The 17,500-nt window shown below is 64.7% G+C and overlaps 2 protein-coding genes across 5 annotated transcripts; both read right to left on the bottom strand.

Annotated features, from left to right (window-relative positions):
• Positions 1-1,596: 1,596 nt before the first annotated feature.
• On the bottom strand, positions 1,597-4,048 carry OCEL1 (occludin/ELL domain containing 1). Its single transcript, XM_048288293.1, has 3 exons — positions 3,380-4,048; positions 3,136-3,262; positions 1,597-1,939 (listed from the first exon to the last, which is right to left on the bottom strand). The coding sequence occupies exons 1-3, from the start codon at positions 3,763-3,765 to the stop codon at positions 1,829-1,831; spliced, it is 624 nt and encodes a 207-aa protein (XP_048144250.1). The 5' UTR covers positions 3,766-4,048; the 3' UTR covers positions 1,597-1,828.
• A 1,058-nt stretch (positions 4,049-5,106) lies between these two features.
• Positions 5,107-17,436, bottom strand: KCNN1 (potassium calcium-activated channel subfamily N member 1). 4 transcript variants are annotated; one of them, XM_048288216.1, is made up of 12 exons: positions 17,397-17,436; positions 15,902-16,342; positions 15,720-15,815; positions 15,216-15,634; positions 12,696-12,704; positions 9,355-9,496; positions 9,159-9,269; positions 8,930-9,057; positions 6,941-6,949; positions 6,557-6,626; positions 5,434-6,456; positions 5,107-5,282 (listed from the first exon to the last, which is right to left on the bottom strand). In XM_048288216.1, exons 2-11 carry the CDS (start codon positions 16,283-16,285, stop codon positions 6,181-6,183), a joined length of 1,644 nt encoding a protein of 547 aa, XP_048144173.1. In that variant the 5' UTR covers positions 16,286-16,342; positions 17,397-17,436; the 3' UTR covers positions 5,107-5,282; positions 5,434-6,180. The 4 variants fall into 4 exon arrangements, with proteins under 4 accessions (XP_048144173.1, XP_048144175.1, XP_048144174.1 ...); XM_048288218.1 differs by lacking the exon at positions 6,941-6,949 and having other exon boundaries at positions 5,107-6,456; XM_048288217.1 differs by lacking the exon at positions 12,696-12,704 and having other exon boundaries at positions 5,107-6,456.
• Positions 17,437-17,500: the final 64 nt, after the last annotated feature.

Below are 17,500 nucleotides of genomic sequence, written 5' to 3'. Positions count from 1 at the left end.
AGCTGATCCGGGGGGGGGGGTGGATTAAAAACGGAAATAATGGCGAGAAAAATAATGCTCATGAAAGAAAAAACAGTAATTTTCGAAATAATAATAATAATAATTACAGAGGGCACGTGAGGCACAGCCCTGAGGAACGCGGCGAATCCCGGCTGGAAAAATTTGGGGGGGGGGGGGGTGGTCTCAAAATCAATGTGGGGACCCCACAGGAGAGCCCGGAGTGAGGAGCAGCGCCGGGGAAAACCGGATCCCTGTGGGAAAACCCAGCCGGGAGCCCGTTCCGGCCGGACCGGGATTTGCTCGGACCTCCGGGAGGGGCGGGGAGGACCCCCCGGTAAGGGCGGGCACCGGCGGGGCTTTGGGGGTGTCCAAGAGTGGCGGTGCTCCAATCCTATAAACCCCAAATCCCGCAATCCCCGTGGGATCCCGCGGTCTGAGCCCACCGGGAGCCCCCCGGAGCGGTGACCGGAGCGCGGTGTCCCCGGTGGCGGCGGGGAGGGGACAGGGCTGGGGGCTCGGGGGTCCCTTCCCCGCTGCGGGGACACCGGGAGGAGCCGCGGTGCCGGTGAAGGCTCCGGGACCGGTGGGGAGGGAGCGCGGAGGGGATTTCGGTGCTGTTGGGGACCCCGGTACCGCTGCGGGGTTCGGCCGCCGGTACCGGTGTGCACCCGGTGGGGACCCCGGTACCGCGCTGGAATCCGGGTACCGGCGGGGACCCCGGTACCGGAGAGAAGCCCGGTGTGGCCCCCGGTACCGGCGGGGACCCCGGTACCGGTGTGAACCCGGTGTGGCCCCCGGTACCAGTGAGGACCCCGGTACCGCCTTGGAATCCCGTAGCCGGTACCGGCGGGGACCTGCGTTCCGGTAGAGACGCCGGTACCGGACGGAAGCCCGGTGTGGCCCCCGGTACCAGTGAGGACCCCGGTACCGGTGTGGACCCGGTGTGGCCCCCGGTGCCAGTGAGGACCCCGGTACCGCTTTGGAATCCCGTAGCCGGTACCGGCGGGGACCTGCGTTCCGGTAGACACCCCGGTACCGGAGGGAAGCCCGGTGGGGCCCCCGGTGCCGGTGGGGCGGCGGGGAAGGACGAACCTCCCCTCCCGGTGCTCCCTCCCGTTCCGAGACCGCGCTCGGCCCTCGCTGCCGGTACCGGTGCCGGTACCGGGGGGTCCCGCGGCCGCGGAGCCACTCACCTGCCGCCTCCTCCGCCGCTTTGTTCACCTTAAAATGGCAGCCGGGAGCGGCGGCGGCGGCGGCGGCGGCGGCGCTGCGGGGACCGGCCCCGGGTCCCGCCCCCGGGGAGGGCGGGGGGGGCACCGGGGCCGCCTCCGGGCAGGGAGGGGTTAAAAAAGGGGAGGGGGCAGCACCGGGGAAAATTGGGGGGTGAGATAAAAGGGGGGGGGGGGATTAAATTGGAGGGTGATAAAAGGGGGAAATTTGGGACAGGAGGGTCCCCAAGGGTGGTGGGGACGGAGCGGGGGGGTCCCCTCCTTTCCCCCCCCCAGGGTGTCCCCAAGAGGGACGTGAAGACCCCCCCAAAAAGCCTGGAGACCCCCCCCCAAAAAAAAAAAACCTCACAAGCACCACCAATTAACGAGTCCTAATTATTAAATTAAAACCTTCCCCCCCTTCACGAGGGGGGGGTCCCCAATTCCCACGGGGGACGAGCGACACATCCAGGGGTACAAAAAGGGGGTCGGCACCCCCCCGAGGCTCCCCAAAAAGCCCCAAACCGGGGGGTGCAATGACACCGCCACCCCCTGCCCAGCCCTCGGGGTGGCCCGGGGTTGTCGCCGGTTGTCGCCGGTTGTCGCCGGTTGTCGCCGGCTCAGGAGGCAGCGGGGCTGGCGCGGTCGTAGTCGCGGATCCGCGCCTTGAGGTGCGACAGCTTCTCCTTGAGGTACTCACAGCGCCGCTGCTTCTGCAGCCGGGATGGATCCTGCGAGAATCCCGCCGGGAATGTCCAGGGGATCCCGCCGGGAATGTCCAGGGGATCCCTCCGGATCCCCCAAAACTGACCCCGAGCTCTCAGCGCTGCGGTGTCCCCATCCCGCGGGCCCGGGGGGGGGGGGGTGGTTCAGGTGACAAATCTGGGGGAGCTCGGGGACAATTCCAGAGCTTCCAGGGAGGCAAAATATCCCCGCGGGGCGCAGCCGTGGAATTCCAGAGCTCCTGGATTTTTCTAGGAGCTGCCCGGTGTTGCCTGGGGCCACCAGAGCCTGGGGGTGTCCCCTTATCACACCCAACCCCCTCCTGGTGTCACCAGCCCCTGCGGGTGTCCCCTCATGCCACCCAACCCCTGCTGGTGTCACCAGCCCCTGAGGGCGTCCCCTTTGTCCCCTCATGCCACCCAACCCCCTCCCGGTGCCACCAGAGCCTGGGGGTGTCCTCTGTCCCCTCCCTCCTGGTGCCACCAGAGCCTCCGGGTGTCCTCTTATCACACCCAACCCCTCCTGGTGCCACCAGAGCCTGGGGGTGTCCCCTTTGTCCCCCTCATGCCACCCAACCCCTCCTGGTGCCACCAGAGCCTGCGGGTGTCCCCTCTGTCCCCTTATCACACCCAACCCCTCCCGGTGCCACCAGAGCCTGGGGGTGTCCCCTCTGTCCCCTCCCTCCCGGTGCCACCAGAGCCTCCGGGTGTCCCCTTATCACACCGAACCCCTCCCGGTGCCACCAGACCCAGCGGGCGTCCCCTTTGTCCCCTCATGCCACCCAACCCCTCCTGGTGTCACCAGACCCTGAGGGCGTCCCCTTTGTCCCCTCATGCCACCCAACCCCTCCTGGTGTCACCAGACCCTGAGGGCGTCCCCTTTGTCCCCTCATGCCACCCAACCCCCTGCCGGTGCCACCAGAGCCTCCGGGTGTCCCCTTATCACACCGAACCCCTCCCGGTGCCACCAGACCCTGCGAGTGTCCCCTCTGTCCCCTCCCTCCCGGTGCCACCAGAGCCTGCGGGTGTCCCCTCTGTCCCCTCACCACACCCAACCCCTCCCGGTGCCATCAGAGCCTGGGAGTGTCCCCTTTGTCACCTCACCACCCCCAACCCCTCCCGGTGCCACCAGAGCCTGCGGGTGTCCCCTCTGTCCCCTCACCGCACCCCCCCCCCCCCCCCCGGTGACCCCTCCGGGGACCCACCGTGCTGCCCGGAGGGTGCCGAGTGTCACGGAGCTCCCGGAGCAGATCCCGGAATTCCTGGCGCTGGTCCTGGAACACCCCCAGGTACCCGGCCCGCTGCCGGGGGCTCCGGATCGCGGGGTACCTCCTGCAGCCCAAAAAGCCACCAGCGTGGCGTTGGGGGTCCGCCACACCCCCGGGACCCTCGCGGGGCGTCCCTGAGGGGCTGTGACAGCCCTGTCGCCGTCCCCGAGCAGCCACTTACGCCACGTAGTCCGCGACGGCGCCTGGCGACGGTGACACTTCTGGGGACACAGCGCCCGGCCGCGGTGACACTTTTGGGGACACAGCGCTGTCCCCCGGCTTCTCCTGCGCCCTCCCCCGCGCTGTCACCACCTCGTCCTCGAAGGTGACGCGCCTGGCACGGGCTGGCAGCGGCGTCGCGACGCCAGGGACGAGGGTGAGGTGGCGTTGTCGCCGTACCGGGGGACACGGCGGGGACCACGCGGGGATGTCCCCGCTCCTGGGGGCCGTGAGACCCCCGAGGGTGTCCTGGCGCTTCCAGGCCACCCCTGGAGTGACACAGCGACCCCCGGGCACGGGGCCAGCGGTGCCGTGCCTCAGTTTCCCCCGCGGGGCACCTGCAGCCATCCCTTCCCGGTGGCACCGCGAGGCCACGGTGTCCCCCGGGATGTCGCTTCCAGCGCAGCCAGCACGTCCCAGTCGCTCCCAGTTTGGACTGGGATGAGTGGGAAACACCCCCTGGTGACCCCCAGGGACCCCTCGTGGGCGCTCCGTGTCCCCTCCTGTCCCCGCCACCGCCTGGGGAGGGGACACACGGGACCCTGGCACCCAGCGCGATGTCCCCCGGCTGCTCCCCCGGTGCCACCACCGGTGCCACCACCGGTGCCACCAGGCACCGCCACCACCGCCAGGCACCGCGGGTTAATCATTGACAGCCTCATTGGGCCACCCCCAAATTGTCACACGGGGCCCCACGTGGCCACCATGGGGCCACCACCCCTGAGCGTCCCCCCGCCCTCCCCGGGGCTACAAAAGGGGCTGGGGTCCCCCATAACCTCCCCTTCCCCCTCCACCCCAAACTGCCCCATTTGGGGGGTGTCACCCTCCCCCCCCCCAGCCCTCCCCGTGGGGTTTTGTCACCCGGGATTAAAAACAAAACCCCCAAAATCCCCCCAAAAAACCGCCCCAAACCCCGCCCAGGGCGAGCAGAGAGCGACGCGTCCAGTTCAGGCTCCTTTAATGCGCGCCTCAGCCCCCCCAAAACCACCCCAAAACCCCCCAAAAACCCCCCCACGACCCCCTCCCCCCACCGGGGGGAGCAGAACGATGTGTGGGGGAGGGGGTGGGTTCAGGGTTGAGGGGGGGGAGGGGTCGTGGCCCCCCTTTTGGGGGTGGGGGCTGGGCTCAGTATTGCATCCAGGGATTTCTGGTTGGTGGCCCCCCCCCCTCCCAGCCCCCAACCTCGGCCCCCTCCCCCGAAAAAAATCCGCCCCCCTCCCACCCCCCCTCCCCATTTTACAGAGGGGGGAAACTGAGGCACAGAGAGGTGACGTGACTTCGCCAAGGTCACTTCGGGGCAGAGCCAGGAATTGTCCCCCCAAACCCCTCCACCCCCCCAAAAAAAACCAAAAATCCCCCCCCCCCACCACCACCCTGGGCTCAGCCCTGCTCTCACCACGGGGGTCACCCCCCCAACCCCCACCCCACCCCCGGAGAAGGGGGGGGGGACACAACCCTGGACCTCCCCCTCCCCCCCAAAACCACTCAGGGTTGTCCTGGCTTGTCCCCTCTGTCCCTTGTCCCCCTCCCCCAGAGCGTCCCACCCCCCCCCCCCCCAAAAAAAAGCCTTCCTGGAGGCTCGGCTCAGCTCCCAGCGGCCGGGGGAGGTTTTGGGGAGGGGTGGGGGGGTCTGGGGGTGTTTTTTTTGGTGGGGAGGGGGGTCCCGGGGTCCAGCCTGAGGCCAGCACAGTGAACGCAGGAAGTTTATACAGGGCTTTACAGAACAAAGCTACTGAGATCAGCCACACGATGGCCAGACATTAACGGGGCCCCCCCCGGGACCCCCCCGGTCCCCTCCCCTGCACCCCAAAACCGCCCGTCCCGCGGGTGAGGAGGGAGGGTGGGGGGCACAAAGGGAGCTGGGACTCCCCACACCCCCCCTATCCTGCACCCACCCCAGAGCTGCCGGGCCTGGGGGTGAGGAGGGGGCACAAAGGGAGCTGGGACCCCCCCTCTGCACCCCAAAACAGCCGTCCTGAGGGTGAGGAGGCTGGGGGGCACAAAGGGAGCTGTGACCCCCCCCTCTGCACCCCAAAACCGCCGTCCTGAGGGTGAGGAGGGTGGGGGGCACAAAGGGATCTGTGACCCCCCCTCTGCACCCCAAAACTGCCGTCCCGAGGGTGAGGAGGGAGGGTGGGGGGCACAAAGGGGGCTGGGGGTGACCCCCAAGTCCCCCCACCCCATTATCCACAGTCCAAAGGGGTGCAGAGGTGACAGAAGGGGACATGGGGGTGTCCCCAAGACTCCCCCCCCCGCAGTCCTCACCCACTGTCCCGGGAGGTGAGGGGGGCACAAAGGGGGCTGGGGGTGTCTCCCCAAAGCCCCCCCACCCCATTATCCGCAGTCCAAAGGGGTGGGGGGGGGACAGAAGGGGACATGGGGGTGTCCCCACCACGCCCCCACCCCGTCACCCACTACCCGAGGTAGGGGGAGGTGACAGAGGGGGGACCCCTGGGTGTCCCCACCGCTCTCAGACCTGGGGGGTGGGGACAGAAGGGGACCCCTGGATGCTCCCCCAGCCCCCCCACCCCATTATCCACAGTCCAAAGGGGTGAGGGGGGGACAGAACGGGACATGGGGGTGTCCCCAGCACCCCCCACCCTCTATCTGAGGTGACCAAAGGGGACACGGGGGTGCCCCCAGCACCCCCCACCCTCTATCTGAGGTGACAGAGGGGGACACGGGGGTGCCCCCAGCACCCCCCACCCTCTATCTGAGGTGACAGAGGGGGGACACGGGGGTGTCCCCAGCACCCCCCACCTCTCACCCACTATCCGAGGCGGGCCGGGGGCTGTCGGGGGCGGCTCGGGAGGGGGCCCGGGTGGGGGTGCAGGGGGCGGTGGCGGAGCAGAGGCGGGGGGGCCACGCCCCGAGCAGCTCCCGCTGCTGCTGGCCCAGGGCTTGGCTGACGAGCCCCGGCAGCGCCAGCAGGCTCAGCCCCAGCGCCTCCAGTTTGCTCTCCAGCGCTCCCAGCCGCTTCTCCAGGTCCTCGTGGCGCTCCTGCAGCTCCGACACCATGTCGTACATCACGTTCTGGGTCTGGGGGAGGGGGGGGGATGCTCAGATTTAGGGGGGTCAGGGGTGGATCTGACCCCACAACAAAATGGGGTGGCTGCAAAGCGTCCCCAGCCGGGCTCACCTTGGCCAGGTCCACCAAGGTGTTGGCCTGGTCGTTGAGCTTGCGCTGCTCCATCTTCACACTCCTCAGCCTGTGGGGACGGCCACAGGGTTGGGGACAGCCCTGTGAGTGTTGTCACCCCGCCACGAACCCCCCCTGGCCTCGCCCATGCAGCCCCTGACCCCAAACGTGCAACCCCTCCAAGCGAGCGCAGCCTCTCACCCCAAAACAGCCCCCGGGGGTGGGGAGGGTCACACCGAGTTGTGGGGGGTCACACCGAGTTTTGGGGGGTCCCCCTGAGTTTTGGGGGTCCCCCTGAGTTTTGGGGTGTCCCCCACCCCCAAAATTTGGCAGCCAGAGCCCATGCAAAGCTGGGGGGAGGAGGGCAGGGAGGGGGGCACTTACTTCTGAGCTCTGCAGGTTTGGGGCGGAACAGAGACAAAACAAAGGTTTAATTCCGAGGGGCCAGCGGAGCAGCGCCACCACCCCCACCCCAAAAGGACCCCCCCTGTCCCTGCCAGCCCCGGCCTGGTCACACCCCACAGCCCACCCCAAAGCCGGAGGTAGCAGGGGGGTGACGGCCCCGCGGTTCTGCTCCCCCAGGATGAGGGATGCGGTCACAGTGAGGTCAAAGGTTGTTAATTGGGGACAGGCAATTAACCGCGGTGGGATTGGGGTGGGAGAGGGTCCCACGGGGACAGGGGATGGCAGAGGTGGGGGAGAAGGGCAGGGAGAGGGGAGGGGGATGGGGATGGGACAGGGGATGGAGGACAAGGACAGGGGACAAGGACAGGATGGGGGATGGGGGATGGGAATGGGACAGGAGGACTGGGATGGAACAGGGGATGGGGCCAGTGGGGATGGGGCCAGTGGGGATGGAAAAAAAGGACAGGGCACAAGAATGGGACAGGGGACAAGGACAGGGCAGTGGGACAGTGGGAATGATGGACAGGGGAACAAGGAATGGGGGAGAAGAACGGGATAGAGGGTGAGGACAGGGGACAAGGAATGGGGACAAGGAATGGGGACAAGGACAGGGAATGGGGACAAGGAATGAGATAGAGGATGAGGACAGGGGACAAGGAATGGGGACAAGGAATGGGGACAAGGACAGGGAATGGGGACAAGGAATGAGATAGAGGATGAGGACAGGGGACAAGAACGGGATAGAGGACAGAGGACAAGGACAGGGGACAAGGAATGGGGACAGGGATTCGGGACAAGGAATGGGGACAAGAATAGGATAGAGGACAAAGGACAAGGACGGGTACAAGGAATGGGGACAAGGACAGGGAATGGGGACAATGAATAGGGACAAGAATGGGATAGAGGGTGAGGACAGGGGACAAGGAATGGGGACAAGAACGGGATAGAGGACAGAGGACAAGGACAGGGGACAAGGACAGGGGACAAGGAATGGGGACAGGGACAGGGAATGGGACAAGGAATGGGGACAAGAATGGGATAGAGGGTGAGGACAGGGGACAAGGAATAGGGACAAGGAATGGGGACAAGGAATGGGGACAAGAATGGGATAGAGGACAAAGGACAAGGAATGGGGACAAGGAATGGGGACAAGGACAGGGGACAAGAATGCGATAGAGGACAAAGGACAAGGAATAGGGACAAGGAATGGGGACAAGGACAGGGGACAAGAATGGGATAGAGGACAAAGGACAAGGAATGGGGACAAGGAATGGGGACAAGGACAGGGGACAAGAATGGGATAGAGGACGAGGACAGGGGACAAGGAATGGGGACAGGGACAGGGAATGGGGACAAGGAATGGGGACAAGAATGGAATAGAGGACGAGGACAGGGGAGCAGGACAGTGGGAATGAGGGACAAGGGACAAGGAATGGGGACAGGACAGGGACAGGGGACAAGAATAGGATAGAGGATGAGGACAGAGGACAAGGAATGGGGACAGGGACCAAGAACGGGATAGAGGACAAGGACAGGGGACAAGGAATGGGGACAGGACAGGGACAGGGGACAAGAACAGGATAGAGGATGAGGACAGGGGACAAGGAATGGGGACAAGGAATGGGGACAAGGACAGGGGACAAGAATAGGATAGAGGATAAGGACAGGGGAGCAGGACAGTGGGAATGAGGGACAAGGAATGGGGCCAAGGAATGGGCCAAGGACAGGGAATGGGGACAAGAAGGGGACAGAGAACAAAGCCAGAAGAACACAACAGCAGCAGAGACGGCCGGCACGGTGACACCGACAGCCAACAAGTGACCAGGCCACCACACCGGGACCACCTGGCTCCCACCCGGGGCGGGGGGGAGGGATGAGGACGGGGACTCCACCCCGAGCATTCCCGCCGGGAACAACAACCTCGGCGCGGGGTTGCTGGTAGGAAGCAGGAAAAGCTTTGGCACTTACTGATGGATGGCTTGGAGGAACTTACGCTGGTGTTTCCGAACTTTGGCATGGTCGATCTTCTTCACCAGCTTGGTGTGTTTGTAGATGAGCCACGTTTCCCTGAGTACGTTGGCAGCAGCATTTTTCACCTGGAAAAAGCACCAAATCCCGGGAATTAGCCACGGATGGAGACAAGAACGGGGGGGGTTTTTTTTGGGGGGGGGGGGAGGTTTTGGGGGCTTTTTTTCACCCGCTTGGTGAGCTGCGTGTCCATCATGAAGTTGTGGACGTGTTTCTCCGCTTTGGTCAGCTCCAGCTTCCTGGCCACCACGGCCACCACCAAGGCGGTGCAGCCGGCGCCCTGCGGGGGTGGGGGACAGCGCTGGGGCTGAGGGGGACACGCCGAGGTGGCCGTGTCTGTCCCCCAGCCCCGTCCCCGCGCTCACCATGATGCCGGTGAGCAGGCAGACGCCCTTGCCGCAGTAGGTGTGGGGCACCATGTCCCCGTAGCCGATGGACAGGAAGGTGATGGAGATCAGCCACATGGCCCCCAAAAAGTTGCTGGTCACCTCCTGCTTGTCGTGGTACCTGCCCAGGGTGTTGTCACCGTTGTTGTCACCAAATCCCCTTCATCCCCTCCCTCCCCGCCCCCACTCCGTGTGCTGCTGCTGTGGGGTTTTTTTTTTTTGGGGGGGGGGGGGGTGCTGTCCCCAAGCTGGAATTGGGGAGACCGTGGGGATGGGAATGGGGTTGAGGAGAATGAGGGGACAAGCAGGGAGAAGCCACCTCTGTCCCCAAAAGGCGCAGGGTGACAGCGGGAGGGCAGTGGGGGGCACCGTGAGGTTGCGGTGGCACAAACGCCAGCGGTGCCACCGCCCTCCCTCCCTTCCCCGAGGGACAGCCGGGGTGGGCACGAGTCCGGCCGGGGGACACGGAGCAGCGGCCAAGCCGGGCAAGGGGACAGGGACATGCGGGGAGAAGGGGAAATGGGGTGGGGAAAGGGGAAAATGGGGTGGGAAGCAGGGAAATGGGGTCCAAAAGGGGGGAAATGGGGTTAAAAAGGGGAAATGGGGTGGGGAAAGGGGAAATGGGGTGGGAAGCAGGGAAATGGGGTCCAAAAGGGGGGAAATGGGGTGGGGAAAGGGGAAATGGGGTGGGGAAAGGGGAAATGGGGTGGGAAGCAGGGAAATGAGGTCCAAAAGGGGGGAAATGGGGTGGGGAAAGGGGAAATGGGATGGGAAGCAGGGAAATGGGGTCCAAAAGGGGGGAAATGGGGTTAAAAAAGGGAAAATGGGGCGGAGAAAGGGGAAAATGGGGTGGGAAGCAGGGAAATGGGGTCCAAAAGGGGGGAAATGGGGTTAAAAAGGGGAAAATGAGGTGGGGAAAAGGGAAATGGGGTGGGGAAAAGGGAAATGGGGTGGGGAAAAGGGAAATGGGATGGGAAGCAGGGAAATGGGGTCAAAAAGGGGGGAAACGAGGTTAAAAAGGGGAAAATGGGGTCAAAAAGGGGAAAATGGGGTCAAAAAGGGGGAAACAGGGTCAAAAAAGGGAGAATGGGGTGGGGAAAGGGGAAATGGGGTGGGGAAAGGGGAAATGGGGTGGGAAGCTGGGAAATGGGGTCAAAAAGGGGGGGAAATGGGGTTAAAAAAGGAAAATGGGGTGGGGAAAAGGGAAATGGGATGGGAAGCAGGGAAAGGGGGTCAAAAAGGGGGGAAACGAGGTTAAAAAGGGGAAAATGGGGTCAAAAAGGGGAAAATGGGGTCAAAAAGGGGAAAAGGGGGTGGGGAAAGGGGAAATGGGGTGGGGAAAGGGGAAATGGGGTGGGAAGCAGGGAAAGGGGGTTAAAAAGGGGGGAAATGGGATTAAAAAAGGGAAAATGGGGTGGGGAAGCTGGGAAATGGGGTCAAAAAGGGGGGAAATGGGGTTAAAAAGGGGAAAATGGGGTGGAAAGGGGGAAAACGGGGTCAAAAAAGGGAAAATGGGATGAGGAGTGGGAAAATGGGGTGGGAAAGGGGAAATGGGATGGGAAGCAGGGAAATGGGTTCAAAGGGGGGGAAATGGGGTTAAAAAAGGGAAAATGGGGTGGGAAAGGGAAAATTGGGAGACGGGGAAATGGGATGGGGAGTAGGGAAAATGGGGTGGGAGATGGGAAAATGGGGTCAAAAAGGGGGAAAACGGGGTCAAAAAAGGGGAAAACGGGGTCAAAAAGGGGAAAATGGGATGGGAACCAGGAAAATGGGGACCAAAAAGGGGAAAACGGGGTCAAAAAAGGGAAAATGGGGTTAAAAAAGAGAAAATGGGGTGGGGAACGGGAAAATTGGGAGACAGGGAAATGGGATGGGGAAAGGGGAAAATGGGATGGGAAGTAGGAAAATGGGGTCCAAAAGGGGGAAAACGGGGTCAAAAAGGGAAAATGGGGTGGGGAAAGGGGAAATGGGGTGGGAAGCAGGGAAATGGGGTCAAAAGGGGAAAACGGGGTTAAAAAAGGGAAAATGGGGTGGGAAGGGGAAAATTGGGAGATGGGGAAATGGGATGGGGAGTAGGGGAAATGGGGTGGGAGTGGGGAAAATGGGATGGGAAGCAGGGAAATGGGGTCATAAAGGGGAAAACGGGGTCAAAAAAGGGAAAATGGGATGAGGAGTGGGAAATAGGATGGGAAGCAAGGAAATGGGGTCAAAAAGGGGGGAAATGGGGTTAAAAAGGGGAAAATGAGGTGGGGAAAAGGGAAATGGGGTGGGGAAAGGGGAAATGGGGTGGGAAGCAGGGAAATGGGGTCCAAAAGGGGGGAAATGGGGTTAAAAAGGGAAAATGGGGTGGGAGATGGGAAAATGGGGTGGGAAGCAGGGAAATGGGGTGGGGAAAAGGGAAATGGGGTGGGGAAAAGGGAAATGAGGTGGGGAAAAGGGAAATGGGATGGGAAGCAGGGAAATGGGGTCAAAAAGGGGGGAAATGGGGTTAAAAAAGGGAAAATGGGGTGGGGAAGCAGGGAAATGGGGTGGGAAGCAGGGAAATGGGGTCAAAAAGGGGGGGAAACGAGGTTAAAAAGGGGAAAATGGGGTCAAAAAAGGGGAAAATGGGGTGGGAGATGGGAAAATGGAGTCCAAAAGGGGAAAATGGGATGAGGAACGGGAAAATGGGGTGGGGAAAGGGAAGGGGGACACAGGAGCAAGCCGGGGCGGCAGGGGCGGCTCTCAAGCGCCAGGAATTTAGGATTGCTGCATCCCAACCCGCTTTGGGCTTGGAACCTCACCCGGCACCGAGGGACACGGCGGGGACGTGCTGGGGACACCCCGGGGTGGGGGGGGAGGTGACAACCACGGGGACATTTCCCAGGCCCTGCAGAGCTCCCCATTCCCAAGGAACACCCGGGATTCCCTCCAGGACCCCAAAACGTGCGGAGAGGGGGGGTGGGGGGGGGGCGAGGATGAGGGGAAACGCGAGGGGACAAAATCAAAACCCAGGAATAACCAACACCACCACCACCACCACCAAAAAACCCCCTTTGGAGACTCCCAAAAAGCGAGCAGGACCCAGCAGCTCCTTGTGAGGTTTCCCCTTCCAGAACCCTTCCGAAAATCCCCCAAAAGGCACCACGGAAGTCCCCAAACTCCAGCTGGGGGTGGGAACAGGAGCAGCTGCTGAGGTTCCAAGTGGAAAAGGACTCCGACCCCTTTCCGTGTCCCCACCCCGCCGCCGGCTGCAGCTAATCCTAAATTCTGGGAATTCCGGGAAGCACAAGCCTGGGGCGGGGGGGGGGGGGGGGGGGGCGGTCCCTGCGGTCACTCACAGTTTGTCCCTGCAAGCAGCAGAGCGGGCAGGGAGGGAAAACAAGAGCGGTTAATGCGCGCCCCCGGGGCTTGGGGGGATGGGGAGGGGGCTGGGGGGGTCGGGGGGCACCGGGGCCAGCAGGGGCGGGGGGCGCGGCGGGGACATCGCCGGCATCCCGCGGGCAGCGGCGGAGGAGCGCGGGGACGGCCCGCGGGGGACCCCTCGGAGGGACCCCCCAATTTCGGTCCCCGCTGAGGGAACCCCGGTTTTGGTGCCCTGAGCACTTTCAGCTCTTCGGTCCCCTCAGTGAGACCCCCGCTGCCTCAGACCCCTCTGAGGGAGCCCAAATTTTGGTCCCCTGGGCACCTCCAGCCTTTCGGTTCTCTCTGTGAGACCCCAAATTTTTGGTCCCCTTGGCACCCCCAGCTCTTCGGTTCTCCCTGCGAGACCCCCAATTTTTGGTCCCCTTGGCACCCCCAGCTCTTCGGTCACCTCAGTGAGACCCCCACTGCCTCAGACCCCTCTGAGGGAACCCCAATTTTGGTCACCTTGGCACCCCCAGCTCTTCAGTTCTCTCTGTGGGACCCCCGGTTTTGGTCCCCTTGGCACCCCCAGCTCTTCGGTTCTCCCTGTGGGACCCCCAAATTTTGGCCCCCGTGGCACTTTCAGCTCTTCGGTCCCCTCAGTGAGACCCCCACTGCCTCCTCAGACCGCTCTGTGGGACCCCCAATTTTTGGTCCTCTTGGCACTTTCAGCTCCTCAAACCCCTCTGGGGGACCCCCAACTTTTGGTCCTCTCTGAGGGAACCCCAGTTTTGGTCCCCTTGGCACCCCCAGCTCTTCGGTCCCCTCAGTGAGACCCCCGCTGCCTCAGACCCCTCTGAGGGAGCCCAAATTTTGGTCCCCTGGGCACCTCCAGCCTTTCGGTTCTCTCTGTGAGACCCCAAATTTTTGGTCCCCTTGGCACCCCCAGCTCTTCGGTTCTCTCTGTGGGACCCCCAACTTTTGGTCCTCTCTGAGGGACCCCCAATTTTGGTCACCTTGGCACCCCCAGCTCTTCGGTTCTCCCTGCGAGACCCCCAATTTTTGGTCTCCTTGGCACCTTCAGCTCTTCAGTCCCCTCAGTGAGACCCCCACTGCCTCAGACCCCTCTGAAGGAACCCAATTTTGGTCACCTTGACACCCCCAGCTCTTCGGTTCTCTCTGCGGGACCCCCAATTTTTGGTCCCCTTGGCACCTTCAGCTCCTCAAACCCCTCTGGGGGACCCCCAACTTTTGGTCCTCTCTGAGGGACCCCCGGTTTTGGTCCCCTTGGCACCCCCAGCTCTTCGGCTCTCTCTGTGGGACCCCCAACTTTTGGTCCTCTCTGTGGGAACCCCAGTTTTGGTCCCCTTGGCACCCCCAGCTCTTCGGTCACCTCAGTGAGACCCCCACTGCCTCAGACCCCTCTGAGGGAACCCCAATTTTGGTCCCCTGGGCACCTCCAGCCTTTCGGTTCTCTCTGTGAGACCCCAAATTTTTGGTCCCCTTGGCACCCCCAGCTCTTCGGTTCTCTCTATGAGACCCCCACTGCCTCAGACCCCTCTGAGGGAACCCCAATTTTGGTCACCTTGGCACCCCCAGCTCTTCAGTTCTCTCTGTGGGACCCCCGGTTTTGGTCCCCTTGGCACCCCCAGCTCTTCGGTTCTCCCTGTGGGACCCCCAAATTTTGGCCCCCGTGGCACTTTCAGCTCTTCGGTCCCCTCAGTGAGACCCCCACTGCCTCCTCAGACCGCTCTGTGGGACCCCCAATTTTTGGTCCTCTTGGCACTTTCAGCTCCTCAAACCCCTCTGGGGGACCCCCAACTTTTGGTCCTCTCTGAGGGAACCCCAGTTTTGGTCCCCTTGGCACCCCCAGCTCTTCCGTTCTCTCTGTGGAACCCCCAATTTTGGTCCCCTGGGCACCTCCAGCCTTTCGGTTCTCTCTGTGAGACCCCAAATTTTTGGTCACCTTGGCACCCCCAGCTCTTCAGTTCTCTCTGTGGGACCCCAAATTTTGGTCCCCTTGACACCCCCAGCTGTTTGGTCTCCTCTGTGACACCCCCAGGTTCTCAGACCTTCCTTGTGGAACCCCAAATTTGGTCCCCTTGGTACCTCCAGCTCCTCAGACCCCTCAGTGAGACCCCCAAATTTTGGTCCCCTGCACACCCCCAGCTCCTCAGACCCCTCAGTGAGACCCCCACTGCCTCAGACCCCTCTGCAGGACCCAATTTTGGGACACCCCCAGCTCCTCGATCCCCTCTGGGACACCCCCAGCCCCACCAGAACCCCACGGACAAGGAGCTGCCCCATCCCGGGGAGACACGGAGGCGCTCGGGAAAGCTCCTCTCCCACCTCCCACGAGCGGGGATTTGGTTTGACAAACCCCAAAAGCCCCACCAGAGGGGTCTGCCAGGACTGTGGGGGTCTCTCCCCACCCCTCAACATCCCCCCGGGGTGCACCCGGTGCCTCCTCAGCCGCCCCCTAACCCCGCGCCGCCCCCCAGGAGCTGTCCCCGCACCTCTCGCAGACGCGGACGGTCCAGGCGGCGATGATCCAGGAGGAGATGCTGAACACCAGCAGCACGGTGCCGGGGCAGATGGTCATGAGGGTCTTCATGACGAAGCGGGTGTTGAAGTTGATCTTGTTGAGGGCGCCGATGCTGCGGGACGAGGCGTCGGTGAAGAGTTTGCTGTGCAGGAGCATCACGCGGCCGATCAGGTAGAGCCGCAGGAACATGGGGATGGACAGGATGATGTCCACGTCGGCGTCGGCCACCGAGGCGGCGTAGGTGAAGGCCAGGCGCGCCGTCCAGGTGAACAGGTACTGCCCGGGGATGGGGTGGATGGCGCACACGATCAGCTCCAGCGCGATGAAGAAGATGCGCTCGTAGGTCATGGCGATGCGCCAGTCATCCGCGCCGTTGTCCACCATGAACAGCTGTGACACGGGGACAAGGCCGGGCTGCTGACACCTCCGGCGAGGTCACACGACGCTGGTGACACCCTCCCGGGCCGCCTCTCACCTGGATCTCCCTGGCGTGGTACATGACGATGAGCCCCAGCAGGATGAGGGTGGAGAGGCTGATAAGGCATTTCAGTGCAAACGAATACGACGACTCCTGCGAGGGCAGGGGGCCACTGTGAGCCTGGGCGGACCCCCTGAGCCCCCTCACCCCCCTCCGGCCACCCCACCCCGCCCCACAACCTTGGTGTAGACCCCCCAGGACAGCTCCGTCTCGGTGACCATGACCACGATGCCGAACATGCCGAAGATCAGGGCGTAATCGCTGAGGCGCTTGCGCTTCTCGAAGAGGGCTCGCCGGTGGCCCAGCTTGTAGCCGATGTTCTGGTTCCTCCGCGGCTCCCCCGCCCGCTCCTCGGCCGCATCCTGCCCCGGGGGGGTCGCGGCGGGGCCGGGATCCGCTCCCCCGGGCTGCTCCGGCCGGGACACCACCACCTCGAGGCGCGGGGACGGGCAGGGGCTGCGCAGCGGCTGCGTCTCCCCTTCCAGCGGCTGCGGGGTGCGGGCGGAGGAGCTCAGGGGGCCCCGGGGCCGTGTCACCCCCCCATTGTAGCGGCAGCCGCTCATGGCTCTGGCGGGGACGGCGCCGGGCGATCCCGCATGGCTCAGCGGCGCGGGGGCGACCTGCGGGACAGGGGGGGACAGATCGGGGGCGAGTGGGTGGTGGTGGTGGTGGTGGTGGCTGGGGGACACGGGGAGCCCAGCGTGGCGTGATGGCCCCGACGGCCGTGGGGACGTGTCCTGGCACGGGGGGGACGCGTCCTGCCCGCGGGGGACACGCTGTGACCACAGGTCCATGTCCCGCCCACGGCGGGGGGGGGGGGGGGGGGGCGACGAGTGGCGCTCGTGGGGGACGCGGCCGCGTCCTGCCCGTGGCGAGCACTCGCCGTGACCACAGGTACGCGTCCCGCCCGCGGGGACGTGCCCGTGTCCGTGCCCTGCCCGTGGGGACGTGCCCGTGTCCTGCCCACCGAACCGTGTCGTGCCCCCCGCCGCCCTCCCCGCCGCGTTCACGGCCACCCCCCCCCCCCCCCTCCGCTGTCCCCTGTCCCCTCCCCGCGGGACGGCTCCGGTCCCGAGCCGCAGCTGCGCGTCCCCGCCGCCCCCGAGCTGCCGAGCGCGCCGTGCCTGGGGCTGCCGTGCCCGGGGCTACCGGGGGGACTCCGGGGCCGCTCCCCCCGGCCGGGACGCGGCCCTGCCGTGCCCGGTACCTGCCGTGCCCGGGGCCCGGGGGCCGGGCCGGGTCCCGCCGCCGCCGCAGCCCGAGCCGGTCCCGGGGGCGCGCGGCGGCGGCACCGGAGCGCCGGGGGGGCGGGGCGGGGCTGGGGGCGTGGCCTCTCCCTATCCCGCGCTCTGATTGGTCCCAGCAGCTCCCGCCCCCGCTGACGGACACCGCGCCACGCCTTTGGCCACGCCCCCAGCTCCCCCCACCCCGCCCCCTCCAAGCCATCCCGGAGCCCCCCCCCCGGACCCCGCGACCCCCCAAAACGCCCCCTCCCCATCACAGCCCCTCAGCACCCCCCGGAACCCCCTTCCCATCCTTCGGCCTCGCTGCACCCCAAAATTCATCCCCCCCCATGTGCCCCCCCCCCCCCAGTAGAGCCCCCCCTTCGTCACCCCCAGTGCACCCCAAAACACCCCCCAAGCCCTCGGTGCACTCCCCGCGGTCTCCCCGTACCTGCTGGGGCTCCCCGGGGCCGGCCGGGGGGGTCCTGGGGGCGTTAGGGGCTGCGGGGCCGGGGCTGGGCGCGGGGGCGGTCCGGGGGTCCGGGGGCCATGGGC

The sequence above is a fragment of the Corvus hawaiiensis genome, chromosome 28, assembly GCF_020740725.1.
Source record: "Corvus hawaiiensis isolate bCorHaw1 chromosome 28, bCorHaw1.pri.cur, whole genome shotgun sequence".
NCBI classification, from domain to species: Eukaryota; Metazoa; Chordata; class Aves; order Passeriformes; family Corvidae; genus Corvus; species Corvus hawaiiensis.
Note: the sequence above shows the minus strand (reverse complement) of the source record. Positions and strands in the feature narration are given on the sequence as shown.

Coding starts and splice junctions, on each gene's coding strand:
- OCEL1 (XM_048288293.1), bottom strand. CDS start 3,765: ATGGCTGCAGGTGCCCCGCGGGGGAAACTGAGGCACGGCACCGCTGGC. Junction 3,263..3,379: donor GCCGTCGCGGACTACGTGGC/GTAAGTGGCTGC, acceptor TTTGGGCTGCAG/GAGGTACCCCGCGATCCGGA. Junction 1,940..3,135: donor GGCACCCTCCGGGCAGCACG/GTGGGTCCCCGG, acceptor GGATTCTCGCAG/GATCCATCCCGGCTGCAGAA.
- KCNN1 (XM_048288216.1), bottom strand. CDS start 16,285: ATGAGCGGCTGCCGCTACAATGGGGGGGTGACACGGCCCCGGGGCCCC. Junction 15,635..15,719: donor ACCACGCCAGGGAGATCCAG/GTGAGAGGCGGC, acceptor CCCGTGTCACAG/CTGTTCATGGTGGACAACGG. Junction 6,457..6,556: donor CCTTGGTGGACCTGGCCAAG/GTGAGCCCGGCT, acceptor CCCCTCCCCCAG/ACCCAGAACGTGATGTACGA.